Source organism: Taeniopygia guttata, chromosome 1A, assembly GCF_048771995.1.
Source record: "Taeniopygia guttata chromosome 1A, bTaeGut7.mat, whole genome shotgun sequence".
Classification (NCBI taxonomy): Eukaryota; Metazoa; Chordata; class Aves; order Passeriformes; family Estrildidae; genus Taeniopygia; species Taeniopygia guttata.
The window spans coordinates 8,686,504-8,709,149 of NC_133025.1; the positions used below are offsets into that span (position 1 = coordinate 8,686,504).

The following is a 22,646-nucleotide window of genomic DNA, read 5'->3' on the forward strand; positions in this document are numbered from 1 at the left end:
CTCCTCACTCTCTAGGTGTATACAAAGCACAGTATCAGCAGCAGCCCTCTCCTTGACAGGTATGTGTCCTGTAAATTGTGCTTTCCTCCATCAACTTGAGAGTTCTCAGAGACACAAGATGGACTAATGTATAGAATACTCACATTGATCTGAGTTTATAGCATCTCATGGGAGAATTTCTTCAGCTCTGTTTTTCCCATCATCTGTCTCTTTGAGACTTTTTTTCTCTTAGAGAATGTACAGGATATAGTACAAATATCAGCTCAATGTCAGTACGAACAACACCATTCTCCAGAAAGAGCTTCAATTTCTTTTCCCACCACTTGGTCTCTGAATTTAGAAAGCTAGGTTTTGGGGATTTTGATCAATTCCTTTCTGCATCATCTTCCCTTCTGCTTCTGATGAGATTTCCAACTAGACTCTTTAGTGATGGGTAAATTGCATCTGCACTGTGCTGCATTGACAAGAATAAGGCTTCAGCAGTGAATAGTTACTATGCAGCAGAGGCAAAAGTAGATCCAAAGGTGTTTTTTTGCATTGGTGGCAGAGGTATGAGCTCACACATTTTTACCATGAACTAAGCACAGGCTGTGTTCACATATTCAGATGTTGCATAACAACTCACAGTCGCACAGCACTGTCCCTCAGCCCTACAGCCTAAGTCTCAAAACATGCAACCTGCTGAGTAGCCTTAAGATGTTCCATATGGCAGAAAAACCCCCTATATATAACTATCCATGTGCTAGGCTACCTGTTCTGCTCCCCAGGCTGTTTCCATACGCCTGGAGCTGTTCCTAGGCAGGTAATATTAGTCCCATTAAAGCCTGATGTCCAAAAGAGCTTGCTACACCCCACTTAGGGTGAAAAAATACTCCTGATGACCTTGAATGTAATTCCATGCTCTAAATCTTTCCGTGTCTTGCTTTAACCTGAATTTAGCTTTGAATAGGCCTTTGGTGCTCTAGCTTGAATGAATGATAAAATCATAGAATGGTTTGGGTTTGGGTTGGGAGGGACCTAAAAGATCATCTAGTTTCAACCCACCTGCTGTGGGCAGGGACCCTTCCCACCAGATTGCTCACTATCGAACATTACCTTGAAGGGATCTGAAAACCTCTGTGGGCAACAGGTTCCAGTGCCTGACCACTGTCATAATAAAGAATTTCTTTCTAATATCCAACCTAAATCTACTCTCTTTCAGTTTGAAGCCATTCCCCATTGTCCTAGCACCACACACCCTTGGGACAAGTCCTTCTCCAGTTCCTTTGTAGCCCCTTCAGGTACCAGAAGGCTGCACTAATGTCTCCCTGGAGCCTTCACTTTTCTAGACTGAACAATCCTAATTCTCCCAGCCTTTCCACATAGGAGAATTGCTCCATCACCTTAATCATCTTTATGGCCTTCCTCCGTACCTGCTCCAACAAGTCTGTGTCCTTCTTGTGCTGAGCACCCCAGAGCTGGATGCAGAACTCCAGCTGGGGTCCCACACAATGAAACCTGTGAATGTAAAGGAAAGGTTTTCACAGAAGGTACCAAAAGTCCATGGAGAAATATGTTCTTGTAATTTCAGATACTGAAAAGAAGACCCTTCCTTATTTGTCTGCCTGCATATAGAGACCCCATAGGACAGAATTTTAAATAGCTTAATTCCCCAAATTTAAACCCACAATTAATGCTTTCCAAGGGATTTCCAGACATGGTAGCTAACTGTATTTGGCTCCAAATGTAACATTCTATGAAAAACAGTTTTTAGGACACCCGTTACTGCAAATTCAGGATCTTTTAATTTGGTTCAGATGGAGGCAGTCAGAATTAATACATACTTTTGAAGATGATGGTACATCTTGCACAAGAGCAGATGTGTCAAGGGGGCCTATGTAATACATTTCTCAGCTGCCAGCAAGAGGATGCTAATGATGTGATTGTCAGCAACTACATTGTTTTAATGTAGCTTCTCAGGGATTTTTACCTGTAACATGGTAGGTGCAATCATTATAACGCTAGGCAAGAAAAATGCTTGAAATGACAATAACAGTAACAATAAGAGTATCACTTTACATATCTTTAATCCAAATGTTAGAAAAAAAAAAGATTTTTTTTCTAGATCATACGCACTAAAAGATCTAGAATGTTTTATAGCATAAATCAGCACAAGATAAAATTGAGGTCAAATGTGTGAGGAAGAAATAGCGTGCACAGAAACTTGCTAACTATTTTCTAGTTTCCAGACTTGAAAATGGCAGAGAAGAACATGTGGCAATTACAGAACCACTTTTATTGCTTTAAAGCAACACAGTTTAATTGGTTTGATATAAACATAGGAGCATATCTCAACTATGAGCAAAGCAGTGTGCTCAATCATGTTACTTTTAATGGAAATAGTCTTGAAAATAGATTGTGTAAGGAACATTTGTCATAATGGCTGGTCTAGCAAACCATGCAAGCACAACTAGATAAATAAGGTAATGTGTCCTGCCACTTGTAACTTAATCCTCCAGTGTATTTCATTAGAAGGATCTTAATTTTCATCTGAATGTCTCCGCCTTAACGAGAATGAGACTAGAGTTTGGCTAGAGCCCAGATCAATTTCATGCAAAAACAACAGTAGCCATCTCAAACTTTGCCTTTCCAGTAATTGAACTATATAATATGTTAAAAAAAAAAAAAAGAGGAACTACACAAACAAGAGAACAACTTAATCTCTATCCTAAAAACTTTGAAAACCTTGTTTCAGGAATCTTGAAAACATGATCAGTGAAGAAATACAGCTTTTGAAGCAGTGGCTGTTTCAGATTCAAAATGTTGGAAGAGATTAGTGAAATAGCTTTTGCATTTTTCATGCTGATTCCATTGGAGATGTGCTGAAAGCCATAAAGATATGCCTCTTTCTCCAACTCATTTATTTCACATATACAATAATTTGCGGTCAATAAATCTAGGATGGATTTGCATGGTGAGGCATTGGTGTGGCAAACAGAATGGATAATAACTTTATCCATAATGTGGTTGTGGTATTTTTATAATCAGTTTTGTAATGTGATATTACTGGAGAGTATCATCAACCAGTATTCAATATGAAACAAAGTTTTCCAAAGGAACACATGCTATGTACTAATTCATGTCACCAGAGATCCATCTTCTGCTCTGTGAGCCTCATCTTGTGTGCACATGGCTTTCATGGAGATGATAGCACAGAGAAATTTGCTTTAACAGTTCTGTAGCTGGGCACTCCAGATGGATCATTTTATGATAGCAGGACATCTTACCTGAAAACTCTTTCACAGGCCAGAGTTCTCTTGATTTTGCAAGATAAATTTTGTGGAAGGGTGGAAACTTCTGAGATCTTTAATGACAAATAACAAGTTTAAAATAACAATTGCTGTAGAAACTATTAGCAAAGTATTAATTTACTTCTTTCATGTGTTCATTTGTATGTTTTGGGTCTTACAGAAAGCAGAATATTTAAATTAAGGAAGTAATTTCCTTAGAAATATCTGCTATAGAGGAAAACATTGAAATCCAGTCCTTTAACAAACCAGAGTTTAATATTTGTTAAAAATAATTTACAGTTCAAATCTTGGTAGAATGGTCTACTTCCATATGAAACTTTGCGATTCTAGAAATCTTGGTCCTGCATCTAGCTAATTTAGTCAGTAGGCTTAAGTTTTAAGTTTAAGTTGTTTTAAGTTTTTAAGCAGTTTTAAGACTGCTTAAGTTTAAGCAGTCTTCAATTTTCAAGTGCTATCAGCTATCAAGAAGGTAAGGTTTAGTTTACACACCATCTGATAACCTGCTTCCCTAGATACCTATTTTTCCCAGAGGTCCTTCCTTGAAGTTTGAAGTGAACTAGAAAAGAAAACTTGGCTCTCCCTGATTCTGGATTGTGCTGTCTGTCCTACTCTTTACAAAATTTCAACACACATAGGCACAGATCCAGCAAACCATGTGCATAATTTGAAACCCATGAATAACTCCAGTTAAAGCTGCCAAAGACGGTAGGATGAACAGAGACACCACTGAATTTCAGAGCAAAAATACAGGATGAAACTGTATCCTCAAACGTAAGACTGCAAACTTTAGAAGGGTACTCACTCAGCACTTGTCAAGAAGGATGTTGCTTTTCAAGTTATTCACATAAATCACTATGGTATCTGAAATTCATTGAACAATTCATGAGAAATATATTTGCATTTGATTTTCCTTTCCTTAAGCTTCTGTTTGTTGCAAATTTTAACTCCTGTGGGAGACTGGACTGAACTGTATATGCAATGTTTTCTTCTTCAACAGAATCATTAGACTTTTATCACCAAGCATTGGGCAGAAAGTGGAAATATTTTTAAAGGTCAAATCATAAAACTGTGAAGTCTGGAGGAATTTATCTCTAGGGAGTTATACCAAGTGTACCACTCCCTTGTATGAAAACTTAATTGATGTCACTTGGTTGAAATTATTATCTCTTGAGACAAAATTTGATATGACGTTATGTAAGATATCAGAGGAAAAGGCATTTTTTTGGATCAGATTTTAAGCCCAGCTTTTAGAATCACAATTGGTCATTGTAAAAATGATTATTATATCACAACCAAGTGGATTATGATGTCAGGTGGGGAATAAGTGCAGAAGCAGATAAATTCTTAGGAAACAATTCTTAGGAAACAACAGTGATTCTGTTTTAAAACACTGTCTTCAGAAAAAATGACCAGAAGAAAAGAAGTACAGGGAAATAAACTGCACAGAAGAGTGCTTGTTTCCAAATAAGATATTTCATAAGTTTTCCATAAGGTGACAGCTGCTTTTTCAAGCACCATATTCTGCTCTCCATTACATCAGTGTGAATCCAGAGGAATTGTATTTTAATTGTTTTGCTAGGGACTGACATCAGTGTAACTGACAGTAAAATTTGGCTTTAATACATTTTCTCAGAAATAGAACCATTTATTCACTTCAAAATAGAGAAGGGAGAATTACCACACATCATGTGATGTCATGTATCATTCAACACTTTGGAAGAAAAATGGGAGGCAAAATTCATTTGAAATACGGAGTGCTGTTTTTTCCTGTTATCCTTCCAAATTTATTGTGAAAGCCCCTGTTCTGAAGCACAGAATAGACCTTTTGGGCACAAAGCAGCTCTCCTAACAGTCAGGTCTGCCACCACAACACCTTTACGGACACTAATTCTAGGCTTAGGTACACTGTTCCTTGTTAGCTCCATCACAGAAGTAGTTTCGAGGCTCTTGATCAGTAGCTAAAAGGGTGTGTTTAGAACAAAATTGTCATCAGTAAACATAAGTCTGACATGGAACATTGCTGCAAATGGGTAAACACTGAGTTTTTGCAGGCATTGCATTTTGCAATTTCATGTAAAGTAACCTTCCTGGAGTGGCAGTGTTTTCTTTAACTTTATCCTGTGGTTGAGGGGGAGAGGAGCAGAATGAGGTTTTAGTCACTAAAAGCAAATGACAAGTAGCTTCAGAACCTAAGAACTCACACACCAACATGCTGCCTTCATTTGTATTCAAAAGATGCCTCAGTTTTTTCCCCCTCACTGCCTAGTCTGTGCTGATCAGTACAAACAATGGAATTTTTGTCTTTATGAACATATTTTTGTTCTGTTTGTCTCTACTTGAAGGTAGAGACAAACATTAAAAAAAAGAAAGAAAATATAGAAGAAAAGCAATCTTCATAGATACATTTATAATTTAAAGAATTGATTGGTAAAACTTTAAGAAAAAAAATACCAAAAAGAAAAACCTGAGAGATTAATCTTTGAGATATTGTAAAGCGCAGGGGAATTTAAAATGGCTAATTATGCTAATTATGATCTACTACCAATATGGAACATGTAATGTCTTTACGTGTATATATATATAGATACATATATTATATATAGACACATAGTGTACATATATACAGAGTGTGTCTGTATGAGTCCAGCCTTTCTCCATGACTCTTTTGGTATAATATAATATAACACATTTTTAAATTAAACTACTTTGCATGAACAGAGAAGCTGGCCTTTTAGTATATAATTTTTTTCCTTCCTATTCTGATCACAAGTCACTAAGGTGTTGCTAAGTAGCTAATCCTGGTCCAGAATTAAGAATTTCCACTGTTGTGGGAAATATTTACTGAGCAATACCAGCATCTTTGTCTTTTCTTCTTCTCAGCTAAAGGAAACAGGGCAGGCTCTGAGAGAGCAAGAAGATGTTACACAGTGTCAGCAGAGCTCCATTATCATACAATCTCCAACAAGGTGTCAGGCTGGTTTGGTGCAGCACTCCTCCCTACATCTGGCCATATGTTCCCTTTCCTTTGCCACATTTACACCTCTACCACTACTGTTAGTCTCCACTCACAGGGTGAGATGCTCCAGGGAGTTCTGAGCAGCTTCATATCCTGCCTGGAGAGAAAAGAAGGACGGGGGGCTGCAACTGTTCAGACTTAGGTTTGACAACACTTTCTCCAAGACTAAGTACTGGTGTAAAAATCCTCATTGTAGAGTCAGGGATGTTTGTTTTGCTACCTGATGCTCTTTGTACTGATTCTCTCTGTGTGAACATACAATCATCACAGTACCAAAGTACTTGAAGTATTTCTAGAATTCCTGAGAAACAGAAACCAAGCTGCTTTTTCAGTTATTCTCCTAGAAAATTGCTCTAATGGTATATGTATGTGCATGTGTCCAACCTACGTTTGGATTTCCACAGACAAGATTTATGTGACTGACTGGTTCAGCTCCATCCCAACTTTGTTTTGGATTTCACCACTTCAGGAGAGAGGAGCCTTTCTTTCCAATGTCTATATTTACCTGACTAAAGTATCACGGAATCTGATGTCAGAAAAGCAAATAGAAAAATAATGTAGTGTAAAGATTTTCTGAAACAGTTACAAATGCAATCTAGAGGAGGTATAAAGTTCCCCTCCCCTGCTGAAATCCCTAATCACTGGGGATTCAGAGAGGGAAAGAGAGAGTTAGTTAATGCTTTCTTAGAGCTTGTTTTTCTTTTAATTCCCCTCTCTCCTCTTCTAGCACACATTTGCACATATTGCTGACTCTAAAAGTAATCCCAGAGGTCAAATTATTGAAAGCTCAACCAAGTTTTCCTAAGCTATCACAGTTTACACAGTTTACTTACCATTCCCAGTTTCCACAGGCTATCTGAGCAGTGATTAAATGCCTATCAGTTTTAGAATCAGAAGCCATAAACTGACTCTTTAGCCCCTATATTTGTGTGATATTGTTTGATCTTCCAAAGACAATTTGCACCCACAGGATCTATTCAACAGAATCTGACTTGCAATTTGTCTATGAAAAAAAGAATCCTCATGAAAAAGTTTTCCAGTCTAGCAAATCAAATAGGGAATATATATGAAGATGACGGTGGTTATGTTTTTGTTGGGTTTGAATCTTTGTCATATACTAATGAACCAGTCAGCACAAGAAGAAAAAAAAATAGAAGAAATGTTCAGAAAAGAATGATGATCTCAGCAGATGCTGCACATGCTTGCAGTTTGTGGCTTGCTGCAATTCACCTGGACTATTTAAAAACCTGTGATGAATGGGTGGCACAAAAGATAGTGTTGTGTCTTTCAAGCCTTTGACAGTTGGAACTAAATGTAACTAAGCAAAATTACATAGGGCCAAAAGGTTGGCCATGATGGATCCCAGATACAATGAGAACTGGGGATTTTCTGTATACGGAGTGATAAGGAGGGACTTTTAGGGTTGACAGGAATGACTTGCATCCTATGACAAATGAAGAGGTAAGGATGTGGCTGTTGGTATAGTACGCAAGAAACGCAGGATCAATTTCTCGTCACGTTAATGTCTCAGTGTGCGGCCTTGAGGAAATCCCTCAGGATCAGACCTTGAAAGGTATACAGGGGCCTAAAGATGCAAATCAGAACAGAAGATGACTTTCAAAGACAAGCAGAAAATCCTGACCTTATTTATGTCTTATTTTCCTGATCATAGTAGTTTGTTGGGTTTTGTGCAGGAAAATATGTTATGTATTGTCAGTTGTTCCAGTTTGGAAAAAAGTGGGTGATAAAAGCCAAAACTGGCTTTTGTAATTGAATGTTTAACCCATTTGTGTGTACTATAACTTGCAAGTTGTCTCTACAGCAAGAAGTGGAGAAAAGGACAGAACTGGTTTATAATCCATCTTTTCAGAGATCCACTAACCATTAATTCTGTTGGGATAGATGAGCAAGTGATTCTGCAGCTGATCATTTGGGAGGAGACCTTCCGGCTTGATTAGACTTCCCCCAACAAGCTGCTGTTTCTTTGGTTTTCCCTTTCCCTTTTTCCTTCCCTTTGATTTTTCTTGAATTGGCTTTTTTTTTTTCTGAAGAATTAGAACATCAAATATTTCTTTGAATTTCCCTCATCTCCTGTAAAAAAAAAACATATGTCCAGTATTTCCTCAGCGAAGGTTCAACAGCCAATAAACATAAGCAATTAGAGGGACAGAAGTCTCTGTGCTTGGAAGTTAAAAGACTTGGAAGTTTTGTTCAATTTGCATGCGTACCCTGCAGTTAATCCATTGAAAACGGGAGCTACTGACCCATACCAGGAACTGGGGAAAATAAACTTTTTGTAACTCTTATTAAAGTCACATGCCTGGCACTGAGCTGTTAAGGTGGGTTTCTTACCATGGCTCTGGACATCACAGGTGCTGTACATCTGTGTTTGAGATGAACATCAGGCAGCAGAGGCCAAGGGAATAGAAAATATTTGTTTAGGTTTGAAGAGCAATCTGAAAACGTTGCTGTTCAGACAGGCATATAACCTGTCTACAGAACAGGATGCAAAGAAAATTTTTGAAGAATTTAATGAGGTGTTTAATAGACCTGAATGCATTGTGAATAAAACACATCATACTGATACAGATCCCATTATGCTGCCAAAAGTACTAGCATCACATAGCGTACAGTCTCATTAGTCCTGAGAAATGAAGGAAAAGTTGATTGTGACAAGATGGTAAGATGCAGTGTTATTGAGAGAACACAGACACTGACTGGTGTGGTTAGCAACCCAATCATATTCAATATTAAGAAATGTTACAGATTTATTTAGATTGAGGAGATTTGAATAAAGCTACCAAATGCAACATAGCCCAAGGGAAAGCTGGAAAAAGATATGTCTAGACTTCCAAAAGTAAGAATATTTCCAGATCTAAATGCAAGCCTGTGATTTTGGCAACTCCAGTTTCACAAAATTTTAAACTCTACACCTGCACATCTCCTTTCGCTGATGCATTTTTAAATAACTTTGCTCTGTGATTGCTTTAGAACTCAAAAAGTGCCACTCAAGAGAATTTTAAATCACCTAGAAAACAGGTGGAAACAGATACTTATAACTTCTTGAGCTAATGCAATAATCATCAACACTGTAAAAATAATAGCTGATATCCAAATCTATAGTTTTCCTCCTTTTTTTTTTGTGTGTTTTTTTTTGTGGTTTTTTTTTTGTGGGTTTTTTTTGTTGTTTGTTTGTTTGTTTGTTTGTTCCACGAGAGAAAGAGAACAACTGTGTCAGTGATAAGCTTCATGTCAAATAGATTCCAGGTCTAAATTCCTTACATAGGCAAAGGACTTGAACTTCAGAGGTAGAACTTCGCGACATGTTTCCTTCAGGAGAGAGGCCAACATCCGAAGTTCCTCTGCATTGTTGTTTCTCCACAGCACCACTTGATGATTCTTGTTACTCCATTAGCAGGTGCATGCACTGAAACTGTGTGAAAAACAGCCCCTTTCATATGCCCAAAAGGATTATTTCTAAACATTCTTGTTCACCATGTTTCTACTATGTTCCCACAGTAAGTTTGTAGCATCCCATGTGAGAAAGTAGCAGCGTGGACATAAGGGTAAAATGTGGTAGATGATGCCTGGATATTCTTACATGAGATTTTGCTTCTGAAGTCATTAGGTTGTGACACTGCATTCTGGGTCTGTCACACATTAAATGAAAAATGCACTTAAGATTGTTTTCTAGATTAAGCCTCCTTTTGGACCAATAATGATTCAGTTATTTGAGAGCACTTTCAGAGAATCATTATATTTACAGCTGGAGAATTTCAGAGGGACCCTTTGCAGAACTGTAAACATTCTGCTTATCAAGCAATTCACCTGCTATAGACAAAAATAGCAGGGAGTTTATCTGAGTTAAGATTTCACGTTTCCTGCATGATTGTGCTCACTAAGGAGGTTTTTAGCAATCAGATGCAGAATGAAAAGGTTTGGGTTTTTTTTCTCTGATTTTAGACAGAAATTGCACACTCGACCCAAGAAATCTTTGTCTCAAAGATTAGTATCAAGTGTCAAAACTGGATTCTGGTAATTCCTACCTAGTTTTGAGAAGGACCTGATCACATCCACATAAACAAGTAATGACTCATCCAAAACACAGGAAACTATCCTCAAAACAGAAGTACATTTCTAAAGAACAATTATGACTTTCTTAGAGCAGTTAAGCTTTCAAGAGCTTCTAAGCATAAAATTCACAGCAAGCAGCAAGGTTTGAAGTAATCATGAGTCAAGTAACACTATTTCTGAGTAATGAGAAGCACCAAACGATGCCAAATTGTAAGTGATTGTTAGAGTAATTCTGCATGGATGGTCAACAGTGAAAGCCCAGAACCATCCAAGTATAACTTTTTGTGAGCTCTATCAATGTGAAGTTGCTGCACATATTGGAAGGTGACATAAAAAACCTCCAAATCATAATGCAACACAGCATGAGAGCAGAAATGTTAAACAGAGCTCACAAGGGCCTATCTGGGGTTTGAAACATAAAACACTATATAGAATGTCTTATAAATACCATTACAGAAAATAAAATCTGCAACAAATATGGGAAAACATGTAGAAGAACTGTTATTCCTTTTGAACTTGCTTCCCAATAATAGAAAAATTCATTAAGCTAATAATAGTGGTCTTCATTTCTTCAGGGGCTAAGGGTATTATCTGAAGAAATGAGAAAGTTTGGATTTTACTTTTTTGCCCCTCTCTAAATTCAGCGGCTTTTTAAAGACCAAAGAAAAAAGGTGAATAGATTGTTATTTGAGAGTGAGTTGTTGCCCACCCTAAATTCCCAGAGTTGACGTTTCTGGCACTGGCTGTAAGAGCGTTGGCCAAGTCATTCCTTCCAAGCAGAGCCCAGTTTCGCCTTGGCAGAAGCACCATATGGCAATGGGTGCCTGCGAGATATAAAGGCTCTTCAAGCACCACTGAAGTGCTGCCATTGCCCCTCTCCTTATAAGGGGGTGCAGCATATGCTCTCCTGACTATCTGATTAGCACTACTTAGAGCTAAATAGCAGAAGGATCAGGCTTTACCCTTCTCTATGTCTTTGGACTGTCATATCCCACTGAGGAAGGCAAAAAGTGAGTGGTCTCTCACATGAAGGATGTAAAAACTCTCTGTCATCTCTCCTTAAATAATGCTGTATTATATTTCTCAGATGTAATCTTGGATAAGATAATGTTCATTATATCTAATCCATACATTTTCTGAGGAAAGTATATATTGACTGGGGATGTGGTTTGTTTATCTGATTGATGTAAAATAGTCTGGAGTGTTACACTTTCATTCAACATGAGAAAGATAGGTTTTTAGCTTGGTGTTATCTTCTTATAAGAAAAAAAAAATAGTATCTGTGCCTTCTTTATGCAACTAGAAGTAAATTGAGTGTAACAACATCATGGTAAAATGATGTGCTTTATAAAGTCCTGAATATGGTGCATCTTTTGTGTTTTGTTTCTAATTGTTTTCTCAATACAAAAGGATAATTCATTAGGCCAATTCTCCAAATAATCTCAAAGTGACATGAATTCCTTTGCAGAGTGAATGTCTGTAGCAAGTAATCCATGGATAACAGACAGGCGTCTCTTGTCATTTTGGAGCTCTAATCCACTGCCTGGAGCATGAAAATGCTCAGGATAACAAGTGTGGGAATGACCAAAATCAACATTATTTTTTATTTTCTTTTCTTAACAATGCTGCTGATCAGTAGAGTTGCTGAATCTGGCAGATACAATGCCACAGGATTAATGAATTAAGCTCAGGAAGCAGAAGAATTTGTTAAAAAGGAGAGGGAAAAAGCCCCTTCTTTTCCACTGGTGTGTGAATATCAAGCAATGAAAGCAGCAATGACAGAATTTTACCATAGTACCAAGCCTTGTTCTGCACAAGTCTTTACATTTTAATTAGAACTATACTGACACCCGCTTTTGCAACTATGAACTTCACTTCTAAATTGAAAACTATTTCCTGAGTGACGGTTTAGCAGCTAGGTCTGAACACAGAGAGATGCTGTGTTTGTGTAATTCAGTGTGTAGTGTGGTCACCATCAGTGGAACTAGATAACTGCTTTTTAAACCACAATAAACAGGGGTAAAAGGAAGGAAGAAACTCCCACTGAAATGCCATAGACTATGTCACCATAAAGCACTCCCATGCTCTGGAAAACCGAAGAATGAAATACGCAGGGGTCATCACACTTTGATGATGCCAGTGTTTTAGAAAGGTCAATTGCCAGTGTTTCTGTCAATACTGCATTACTAGTGTAACACAGGGAAAATATCTGCGTAAGACATTACATTCCAAAATACACATTACATTGATATTCAGCACAGCATGGAGATTTTAATAAACCACCACTGACTAGAAGGGATTTGTTCAGATATGTGGGAGGGGAGGGCTTGAGTTTGTTTATATGTTTGTATTTACACCACCTTAAAGACCTCTGGGGATTTTGTGTGTCCTTTTGTCTAAACAAACAAACAAAAAATCTTTATCTAGTGTAATTGCACAAAACTATATTACAAAAATCACACAGTCCTAGAAATTGGAAGGTTTGGAACATTTTCAACATATAAGAACACTTCAGAGAATACTCCTGTGTAATTTATGAGCCCCTATAGACCTGTCCATGTCTTGAACTGATTGTTGAAGGGGGCTTTACTAGGAATTTCTTTTCTTGAATTGGAGTAGTGCTGGAGGTGGGGAGGAGGGAGGGTAGAGGAACCTTCCCTAACAAGGCTTTAAAAGCTTCAGCGGTAAAGTTATGCTGATGGGAGATTTTGTTACTTGTTTTTAACTGGGAACAATCCGAAGAGGATTACGCTATGGGCAGGAGCTGTTACTTAAGTGGGTGGCAACGTCGTGGGCTGTGTTGTGCTGTTGTTGTTTTTAAAGTGGGACGTGCATCTTCTGATAAGAACTGTAAAACGGTTTAAAAAGACCCAAAAACCCCGACCAACCAACCAAACCGACCCCACATATAACCCAAACGAAGCAAAACCAAACCGAACAACCCGGACAATGACACGAAACAGCTGGTTAAATGCCTAGCTCCGCGCCTTCCCCAAGCGCGGCGGAGCGGAGGTTTCTCTCCTCTCATCTCTGCCGCGATGTGTTGTTTTTTTTTTTTTTTTTTTTTCCTTTTTTTTTTAGCTCCTTGCATGTGCTGTGACAGCCGGGGAAGGGGGCTGGGTGCGGCGGGGGGGGTCGCGCTGCCGGCGCTCCCATTGTCAGGCGCTCCGGGAGCGCGGGCAGCGCCGCCGTGCCCCGCGCCCGGCGCAGCGCGGGGCCGCCCCCGCCGCCGGGACCCGCCCGCCGCGCGGGGAGCGGAGCGGAGCGGAGCGCAGCGGAGCGGGGCCCGCCCCGGCCCGGCCCGGCCCGGCCCCGGCCCCTGCCCCCGGCCCGCGCCGCCGCCGCCGCCCGCAGCATGCCGCCCCCCCGCCGCACGCCGCCCGCGCCCGGGGGCTGCCTCCCTTTCCGGCCCGCGGCGTGTGCGTGAGAGGGGCTCGAAGTTGCCCCGGCGGCGGCGGCGGCGAGCGGGGGGCCGGGGCGGCAGCGGCGGCGGGGCGCGGCGGGCGCGGAGCGGAGCCCACCCCCATCACCTGTTACCTCCGCTCCCCAGGTTGCCTGAAGTTCCCCGGCGGCGCCCGGCAGGACGGGGAGCGCCACGGCTGCGGCTGGCGGGGACCCTACAGTGGCTGCAGCAGCATGGGCTGGCTCAGGGGGATTGCCTTGCTTTCCTTGGGAGTATTACTAGCGGGAAGAGTCAACTGCCAGCATGTGAAGAATAATGTGCCGAGGCTCAAATTATCGTATAAAGGTAAGTCTGTTGTTCTCTCTTATTCTCGGTTTTCCTCCGAACCTCTTTTCTCCTTGCCCCGTCGCTCCCTCCCTCCTTACCTTTCTCACTGCTTTTCCTTATCTTGCAAGGGGGAAACTGACATGGGAAGAAATTCCTGAAAACATTTTCTTGAAAAGCCCCTCTGTGCTGCGGTCGGTACCAGGCAGTTTAAACCCAGACAAAGAAGAGTTAGTTGCGATTGCATACGAGGACTCCGGATCGTGCTGATCCCTGTTAGAGCATTTTTTCAGTCTTGTGCTATTTCACCGGACTTTACTCTTCAAGACGATGAGTCGCGTTTGGCCACCCAGCTCACCTTCCCCCCGTGCTGGGCATGCAGTGCAGCCACAATTCCAGATCTGCTTTAAACATCATGGAATGGATAAAGATTTATATATATTTTAAAATTTTATATTTTAGGCATGAAGTGGTTAATTTTCCAGTCATGAATATTCAGTTTGTACAAATCTGACAATCAGATGCCTAACATAAGCAGTAGATGGTGGGTTTGCCAAGAAACTATAAACTGAAAGGAACAGATCAGTCCAGAAAAGGAGGAGAGGACTGCTAGGCACCAGAAAATGCTGCCTATGGATGTTTAATGCAGTGCGATTTATTTGAACCAGGGTTGTTTTCGGTGTAGTCTGATGTGTGTCATTGGAGATCACAGGGAAGGTGTAACTGAAGAAAGAGAGCTGTGAGATTACGTTTATGTTTGAAATTGTGTAATGCCACTCACACTGCAGTTGTCAGTAATTAACTTTTGTATAATAGTGCCAGTATTAAAGGAGAACAGTGAAGTAGACAGGCTCTTCTCTTTATCAGCATAGTTCCACTCTAAGTACATTTTCAGAACAATTCATTAAATCTGGAGAATGTACAACTGGGAAAGAAGTTTAGAATGTAAGAGCTGTATTTTTTTTTTTTTAAACGGAGAGCTGTACACCTAGGTACATTCACATCTCTCTGAAGAGCTGCCTCCTCATAATTCTTAGATTATTGATGGCTGAAAGAAGGAGCTGCAGCTACGGTTCTGAAAGGAGAGAAGAAAAATGACACATTGCTTCTATAGAGGGAGAAAGAGAACATGTGTGTGCATGCCTGGTCATAGATGTCAATCTCAGTTTACAGCATAGTGTCAGTAAATCTCTTGCCAGTAGAAATACGTTTTCCTTCTTTTTTCATCTTTCTAGTGCTGCAAATGAGAGGGGGAAGTCCTCTCTCATACAGGGCAGGCGTCATTTCACACTCCAGATGAAATAAAGAATTAAGCACCTGCAAAACTTGGATGCTTTGTGTGAAATAAATGCATGTGCTGGGTTTCTTAAGGAACACATATGTGCATTTTTGTGTGTATTTAAACTTGAAAATACATGAATGAAAAGAACACTTTAAGGGGCTCAGAGTCTGTTAATGAGAAAAAAAATGTATTTAACACAAAATTGTTTTTTTTGAGTAATGGAGTCTGAAGAAAGCTTCTACATTAACTACATGTCATCTCAGAAAACTCATTAAAAAACTCTTAATTGCTTCCAAACTTCTACAATCATATTGAAACTCAGATTAGTATACAGAAGCCTAAATGGTATAAAAATATCATGTAAAGGGGTTTAATGGCTAACTAATTACGGTTGGGGTTTTTTCACCCTTTTAAAGTTTATCTGTGGCTCAAGTCTGCTACCCCTGCTCATATTGGATAAATGCACAGAAACTAATTTCAGAGTTGCCAAATGTGACTGATGGTGGTTTTCTTTCTTTCTTGTCTCTTTTTTCTCTTAGTTTTTGTTTTCCACCCCGCTGGTGCTGTATCTATGGACCCTTTAAAAAATGTTTTGCTACTCTGCCGATTGGTTGTTTTCCAGTTCGGCTCTTGCTGGGATAAAGAGTCTCATTTTCATTTTTTAAAATATCAGATATCAAATTTTGCTATCTGGCCAGTCCTATATGAACAAAACAGGAAAGTGAGTTGAACTTCAAAACTCTTTCATACTTGGTCAGTTATGTGCAACAAAAATGTGTTCAAATGGCGAGCAACCCTGTTTCCTATCTAGTGAAGACAGTAAATGTGTACTTAATCCAAAGCCAGTTGAAGTCTGAAGGAATTCACAGTGTAGCCTTTGATTCACATATTTGATTTCAAATGTGTATCTCTAAAAATCAGATCGGATTGCTCGCTTAATGTTAAGTTCTGGTGTAAGTGCTTGGCCAGGTCAATAGGAGAGTGCTGCTGCCTTGGTCCCCAGGTATGGGGATATCATAATTAATCAGGGAAGCCTAATCCTTGTTAGCTGGTGCTTTTCTAGACAAATTTTGCTTCCAGCACAGTGCTCAGTGCACAGATCAATGTTAACACCTTGCGTAGGAACATCCTTAAGCGCTGTGGGTATTGAAAATAAGTCTTCTAGGCACTGACAGAGTACCTCACATGCTAATACTTATCTCTCTGGATATACTTCACCGCCATGTGACTACTTGATACCAAGTGATTCATCTCTATTTAAACTGCTTGCACGTAGAAAAAGAAGCTACTTAGTTTCTTACCCATTCGTCATCTCCATGAAGAGGTGTGGTTGAGTAAAATAAACTTACAATATTGGAAAAAAAAACCCCAAACATGCTAGGTAAAAAGAATGACCCAAGTGACTTCACTTCCATCATTGTGCTTTCTTTTAAGATGTATGCTTGTTGTTTGGCTAAACAAATACCTTGGAGCTAATTGTCGGTGCTTTATTTCAAAAGAAAATCAAGGATGTATTTTAACTTCTTGTTTGTCTCGACTAATTAGATGTCAAACATGGTTAAAAAGTTCAGGCATTTGCTTTAAAAATTAGCAAAATGAGCCATGAAGGGTTAAATCCCTGCCAACCTTGATTTCCTATGGTCACTTGCTTTCAAAGGCCTAGTATTAGCTCTGCCATTTCCCTGGTTGCTGGACAGAAGTTTTGGTGAACTCCTGTTTTTACTTCCTCTTAGCTTCTCACCGTTCAGTCTTGCAGAAGATTAAAAGCATCCTATGGCACATGGTATGGATGGGAAATGACAGAGAAGGTGTATAAATGCATCATTAAGGCCACATCTGTGATCTGAAAAGGTTCTTTCTGTTCATTGTGAAAAAGAGTGCTGGTTATTTGGTTTGCATCACCTGGATTCTGCTGGCATATTAAAGAAAAGAAATTTGAGGACAGCAGTAGGGAAATCCTTGTCCACCTGGAATCTGTGGTGAAGCTCCTGTTCAGTAGCTTCTCGGTTTTGCCCTGTACTTTATAAGCTTCCAAGCATTTTCATCTTTGTGCGTGGATTGGAAAGGTTTTGCTCAGATGATACTCATGTCCTTATTTCAGTCAAAAGGAATTAATATGATTAAAAGCCTGATTAAAAGCCTGATCCAAAGTTCATTGAAGTCACTAAATGCTGGATCATAGCCTAAATGTGGTAAAACCAGCCATAAAACGGAAAGCTCAATTGAGCTCTTCAAGCACTGAGCTCCTCTTCTTGTGTCTTTCAAAGACTTTGTGTCCTTATTGTAGAGTAACAAGAAATGTCATTGTTGATATATCAAAAGAAAAAGAATCTTCCCTTGAAGAGTGTAGGGAGCTTTGTTCTTGCCTTTTTTTGTGTGTGTTTTTTCTCATATCATTGACTTCAATTCTGATGTTGGTTTTAAGTCTCTATATTGTGTCACCAGGTCACAGATTCTGTTCAGGAAACTCCTATTGAGCACAGAGTTCTCAGAAAGATGGTGATCAAGTTGAGTGTGCGAAGTTTAAAACAATAAATACAACCTTAACTCCAGATGGATTTCTTGTATCGTTTATTGTTTTGTATTTTCTTTTGCTGTCCTCTGCATGGGGAGGTAACAGCACAAACTGAGATGGAACCAGCTATGGTACTCTTTAAATATAAACAAATAAGCCCAATGAAAGTTTCCATTAACAATTCCTTGATTTCCAGATTTTTTTCATAAAGCAGCCCTGATTTTTGCCTCCACATGAGTAAATCTTGTCAACCCAATTTTCTCAAATCCATCTGTCACGTCTTATTTGTCTATTGAAAATTACTAAATGCTGTAAGTATGTTTTGCAAGAGTACATGTGTGGTTCTCCTTTGTTATTGTTGCTCAATTGGATACATATTACTTGAGAAAAAGTAAGTGGAAAAGCATTGCACACAGATTTAGCTCTATTGCTCCCTGGCTTCAATTCAAGCCATATTAAAAGTAAGTGTCTTGTTTAAAGTTGCAGTGATAGTGACAACTACTCCATCCTTGATGTGCAATTGATTTACAATTTTATAGCATGGATTTTCATCCAGATGAAATCCTGGCCCTAGTGAAAGCAATGGCAAAACTTCTGTCTGTTTCAATCTGTCCCACGTGGGGTGATGAGGGTGGAATGGCACCACACTGAATTACCTGTATGTACACTAATGTAAATATGATACCTGGCTTGTAGTTTGTTCACCCAGTCTGGTTGTAGTTGATGACCTGCCAGTGGGTTTGATTGTGGTTTTTCCTTTCCTTCAAACTTTATAACTCACAATTCAATACCTCTACAAATATTGAGAAAGCAGGACAAAGTGGGAGAAGGAAATGGGGAGAGAAATATTGGCAGGGAAGCCTGTTTCTCTTGAGCTGGGACCAGTATTGGAGTTTGTCTCAGATTTCAAGGTGTCTGCTTAAAAACCTTTGCTTAAACTATCTTGTAAGAGTACTGTCTGAGGGAAAAGCCTCTCTGACATGCCTGAAAGTGAGGGAACAGCCCTGTCTTAGGAGGAAGACTGTGAAGGAAAGTAAACCAGCGTCATCTGCATCTCTCTACCTTCCACCATTTATGACAACATTTCTGCACAGCTCCAGTGCTCTTAGACTTCACAGTTCAGTCAGTGCAGGAGGCTGCAGGACAGTGAAGGTACCAGATGCATCCACAGCCGCATCACCTTTTGTTTTTGCCCCAAAATAATGAGTCTTTCAGGGAAGATCTCTGTGTATTGGTCTTTCTATCAACTGGTTGATTGGGGTCTTACCAAGACCTGGAAACTCTCAGGGAGATGGTAGGACTACCCTGCCTGGCTCTGACTGCTCACAGGCTGACAGGAGGGAAAAGCTGATGAAGGAAGTGCCTAAGCTCAGATCTTGCCTATATAGGGAAATTTTCAGCTAGCTAATTAGGGCCTGAGACAAGCAGTGTAATTGGAACAAGGAGGGTGAAAACCTAGCCCAGCATTCTCATTTTGCATTTCTAACTTTCTCATTTAATTCCAGTGGAAAAAGTGGTTTCTGAATTACAGAGCCTCCCTTTTCTGAGAAGCTGGAGTTCTATATAATTATTTTTATTGTATGGTTTGCAAATGACTGAATTTTTCATGGAAGGTGCTGTATTGCCAGCCATGGAAACTCTACTCTTTTGCTGCAGTCAAGGTGTGCAGCACCTACTTGTATTGTTTGCAACAGCATCTTTAAAACTCTGACCTAGTGGAGAATTTAAATATCCATAGTTACACTGAGCTCAGTGAATCTTCTGATAGGTGAAATCTGCCTTAAAATTTACTTCTATGCTTCAAGCTTTTGATCAGGACTGAGGTACTTACCTATTTGCTTAGAGTTTATTCAGGTGTATACTTATTCCATAACATTTAGCAAAACAGTATTTAAAATGAGAAACCCAGTCATAGCAGGTTGTTACAATGTAAATGGGTTATTTTTATGATCGCTCCTGCAGGCGACTCTGTATGCACAGAAAGCATTTCCATGGAGTTCCCACCTGAAAAGAAACCATGAAATGATTTGTATTTTTAACTCATTCTTTTTTCTTGGAAGTGTTTTTCAGTTTTAATTTAATGCATTGCTATACTCTGATCCTTTTAATATGGTTTTGGTTTTCTTAATCACTGATTCTGCATATGGCCTTTAATGCCCACAGCTGCTGCTAGAGAATCTTCTTTATTTACTTCCTCTGGCCTACAGACTTTTCCCACGTGTACACCTGGAACACTGCAATGGAAGCGCCTTCAATACAAAGTTATTCCAGTATTTTCAACATTTTCTTCATCAGCTGGAGCCTGAGTTGACCCCGTTCAATCTGAAGACAAATCACATCTTCACCTGAGGCAGTGCCTAAGTGACTGAGAAGAAAACAAATCCTTCTAAGTGGTGTCAATGGTTGTGACATTTTCCAGTTGTTTGAAAGCTAAAAAGGGTAATATTGTTTTCAGGCTCCCACGCACTTATTTTTAAGCAAATGTGTGGGGTGGACCCTGGGAGCATTATGTCAAACTTTTAAATGGAGGTACTGTAACCTGTTATGGTGCTCTTGTTAACTAAGGTTACATGTAAAAATTGTTGCTGCTGTTGTGCTGGTGGGCGATTCAGCGAATTCCTTCCCTTGCAGGATTAAAGCTCCCTTCAGAAATGTCTGCAAGTTCACGGTCCTCCCACATACAGCCTTCATATAGGTTAGCTGCTCTCTTCCAGTAACAGCTGTGAATAGTGAGAATAACTGTGTGGATAGTACTTTTACTTGACTTTTCCTATTTTTTTTCAAATGGGATAGTGTCTGAATATACAAGAGAGAAAAGGATGGCCACAGCTGTTGAGAGCATCAGAAATCTTAAGAGTCTTGTAACCTTTCTCTTGCACCACAGGAGGTTCTCTGTGGTGTCTTTCTCTTTCTTTGTGACTGACACAGTCAGCCACTTTAGGCTCTTTTCACTCTCAGGGGAAGGAGAGGTACCTCTAGAGAGCTAATCTTGGGTTAGACAGACTGAATGAGACTTTAAGGGTGCTCATCAACTTGTCATTGACTGTAACAGGAATTAAGCTTCTTGTTCGTTTATTTAGTTTCTTTCTCTCTGGGAATGTATCAAAAGAAGGTACTAATGCACTGCTATGGAAGAAATTAGGCTGTATTCTGATCCAAATCTTCCTAATTTAAGAAAGTGTTTTTGCCTAAATGTGTATATAAGCAGTGTAAAAATTGAGCTGATTTAACATACATACAACCTCAGTATCAGTGATCTTGAGGTCACCTGTGACTGTCTAAATTTGCACCAAACTTACAGTATAGAAAGAAATAAACAGTACCACTACAATTTTCATATTCTTAAAACAATTACCTAATTTACTTCTCATGTTTCCCATGTCTCTCCTCCTTAATAAGCTCATCCCAAATCCAGTGACACATGCTGGAAGTGACTGTCTGGGGCTACAGAGCTTTACTAATTTAATGGCTTAATCATTTAGAGCTTTCAATAAGCTGTCCCCTGGCTAGCTCTGTTACCATCTGAATGTTTCTGTGCTTAAAGAGAAAAACATACTCAAGATTCAGTTTCATAAAGCGTAGTTTGCAAATAAAATCTGTCGGGATACGTGCAATTCAAAGGACAGGTGTCTTTACCCTGAGTCTACATTTTTTCAGCTGAATTATTTCAATAGTGAGAGTGGGATGAAACCTAATTTATTGATTTCTAAAAATTCTAAATAGTTTTAAAGTTTGGGGGGTTCTTTTCTCCCTTCGGGGATTACAGATCCCCCTTGAACTAGACATATCTACAGCAATCTGTGAAATGTGTGAGCACTACTCTACTTTGTGTCACATCTCGTTTTCATCCTTTGCTGTTTGATAGCCAAATGTAGTAAAGTCAGAAGTTTTTGCCATTCTTCTAATGTTTTAAAATTGTTTGACATTTATTGGGCTGCCTGCTTATCTCTCCAGCTGGATGTTGCAGAAACTTTAGAAGCAAGCAGTCAAATAAAATTCTCATCTCTTATAAATATTTTCATGCAAAGCTGGATCTTGCAGGGAGCAATCTGAGGAATGAAGTAGTTATTTGCTTTCATCTAACTTGTGGAAGGAGGAAAAAGAAAGCTGTCCTTTACTCCTCACTCTAATGAAGCAAAGCTCATGTTGGTTCTGACAGCCCCTCTTGGCTCCTTTTGAAATTCCAGCCTTGTATGAGAAAAGGACACAAAAAGGCTCTGTGAGATAATTTAAAGGATTTAGAGTTGCCTTTCAAGGGAGATGGGTTGGTGGTCTTTTCTAGAGGAATCACATGATAAATACATCTCACAAACATCCAAAGGAGTTGCAGAGAGTGCAGGGTACAGCTTTCATCTCCAGCTGATGCTGTAATAGCAGTAACTCTCCTTTGCTAGACACAGATCCCGTGTGAGGTCAGGGCACAGAATGAGGTCCCTTAAGATGAAGTGGTGATTTCAGGGTGTTAATAGTACATGGGTTTCCTAGTGCAACTTCATTGCTTTTTCGTGAATGTGGAGTCTGAAATGGTTCTGACTCCTAAGGAAGCTCTTTTTCTCAAAGCACAACAAAGGTCATATCAATAATGATTAGTGTTGCTCTGTAGTATCTGTAGACCAGCTTTGAATCTCCTCCACTACACCAGGTCTTTTCCAAGGTCTCCATCCTGCTAGGCCCATGTGATAAATCCAGTTCCTGTCGAGTGATAGGAGGGACAGCAGAAGTGATGTCTGGGAATCTGGGAA

The 22,646-nt window shown here is 39.6% G+C and overlaps 1 protein-coding gene and 1 long non-coding RNA gene across 2 annotated transcripts in view; one reads left to right on the plus strand and one right to left on the minus strand.

Moving 5' to 3' along the window:
• Window positions 1-1,380: 1,380 nt before the first annotated feature.
• Window positions 1,381-14,327, minus strand: LOC140680728 (uncharacterized). Its single transcript, XR_012052101.1, has 3 exons — window positions 14,209-14,327; window positions 3,267-3,343; window positions 1,381-1,497 (listed from the first exon to the last, which is right to left on the minus strand). It is a non-coding gene; the product is annotated as an uncharacterized lncRNA (long non-coding RNA).
• Window positions 13,687-22,646, plus strand: part of SEMA3A (semaphorin 3A) — a 164,173-nt gene continuing 155,213 nt past the window's right edge. Inside the window, exon 1 of the mRNA XM_012568879.5 lies at window positions 13,687-14,128. Coding sequence (XP_012424333.4) covers window positions 14,017-14,128 — 112 coding nt within the window. The 5' untranslated portion in view covers window positions 13,687-14,016. The remainder of the gene's footprint in view (window positions 14,129-22,646) is intronic.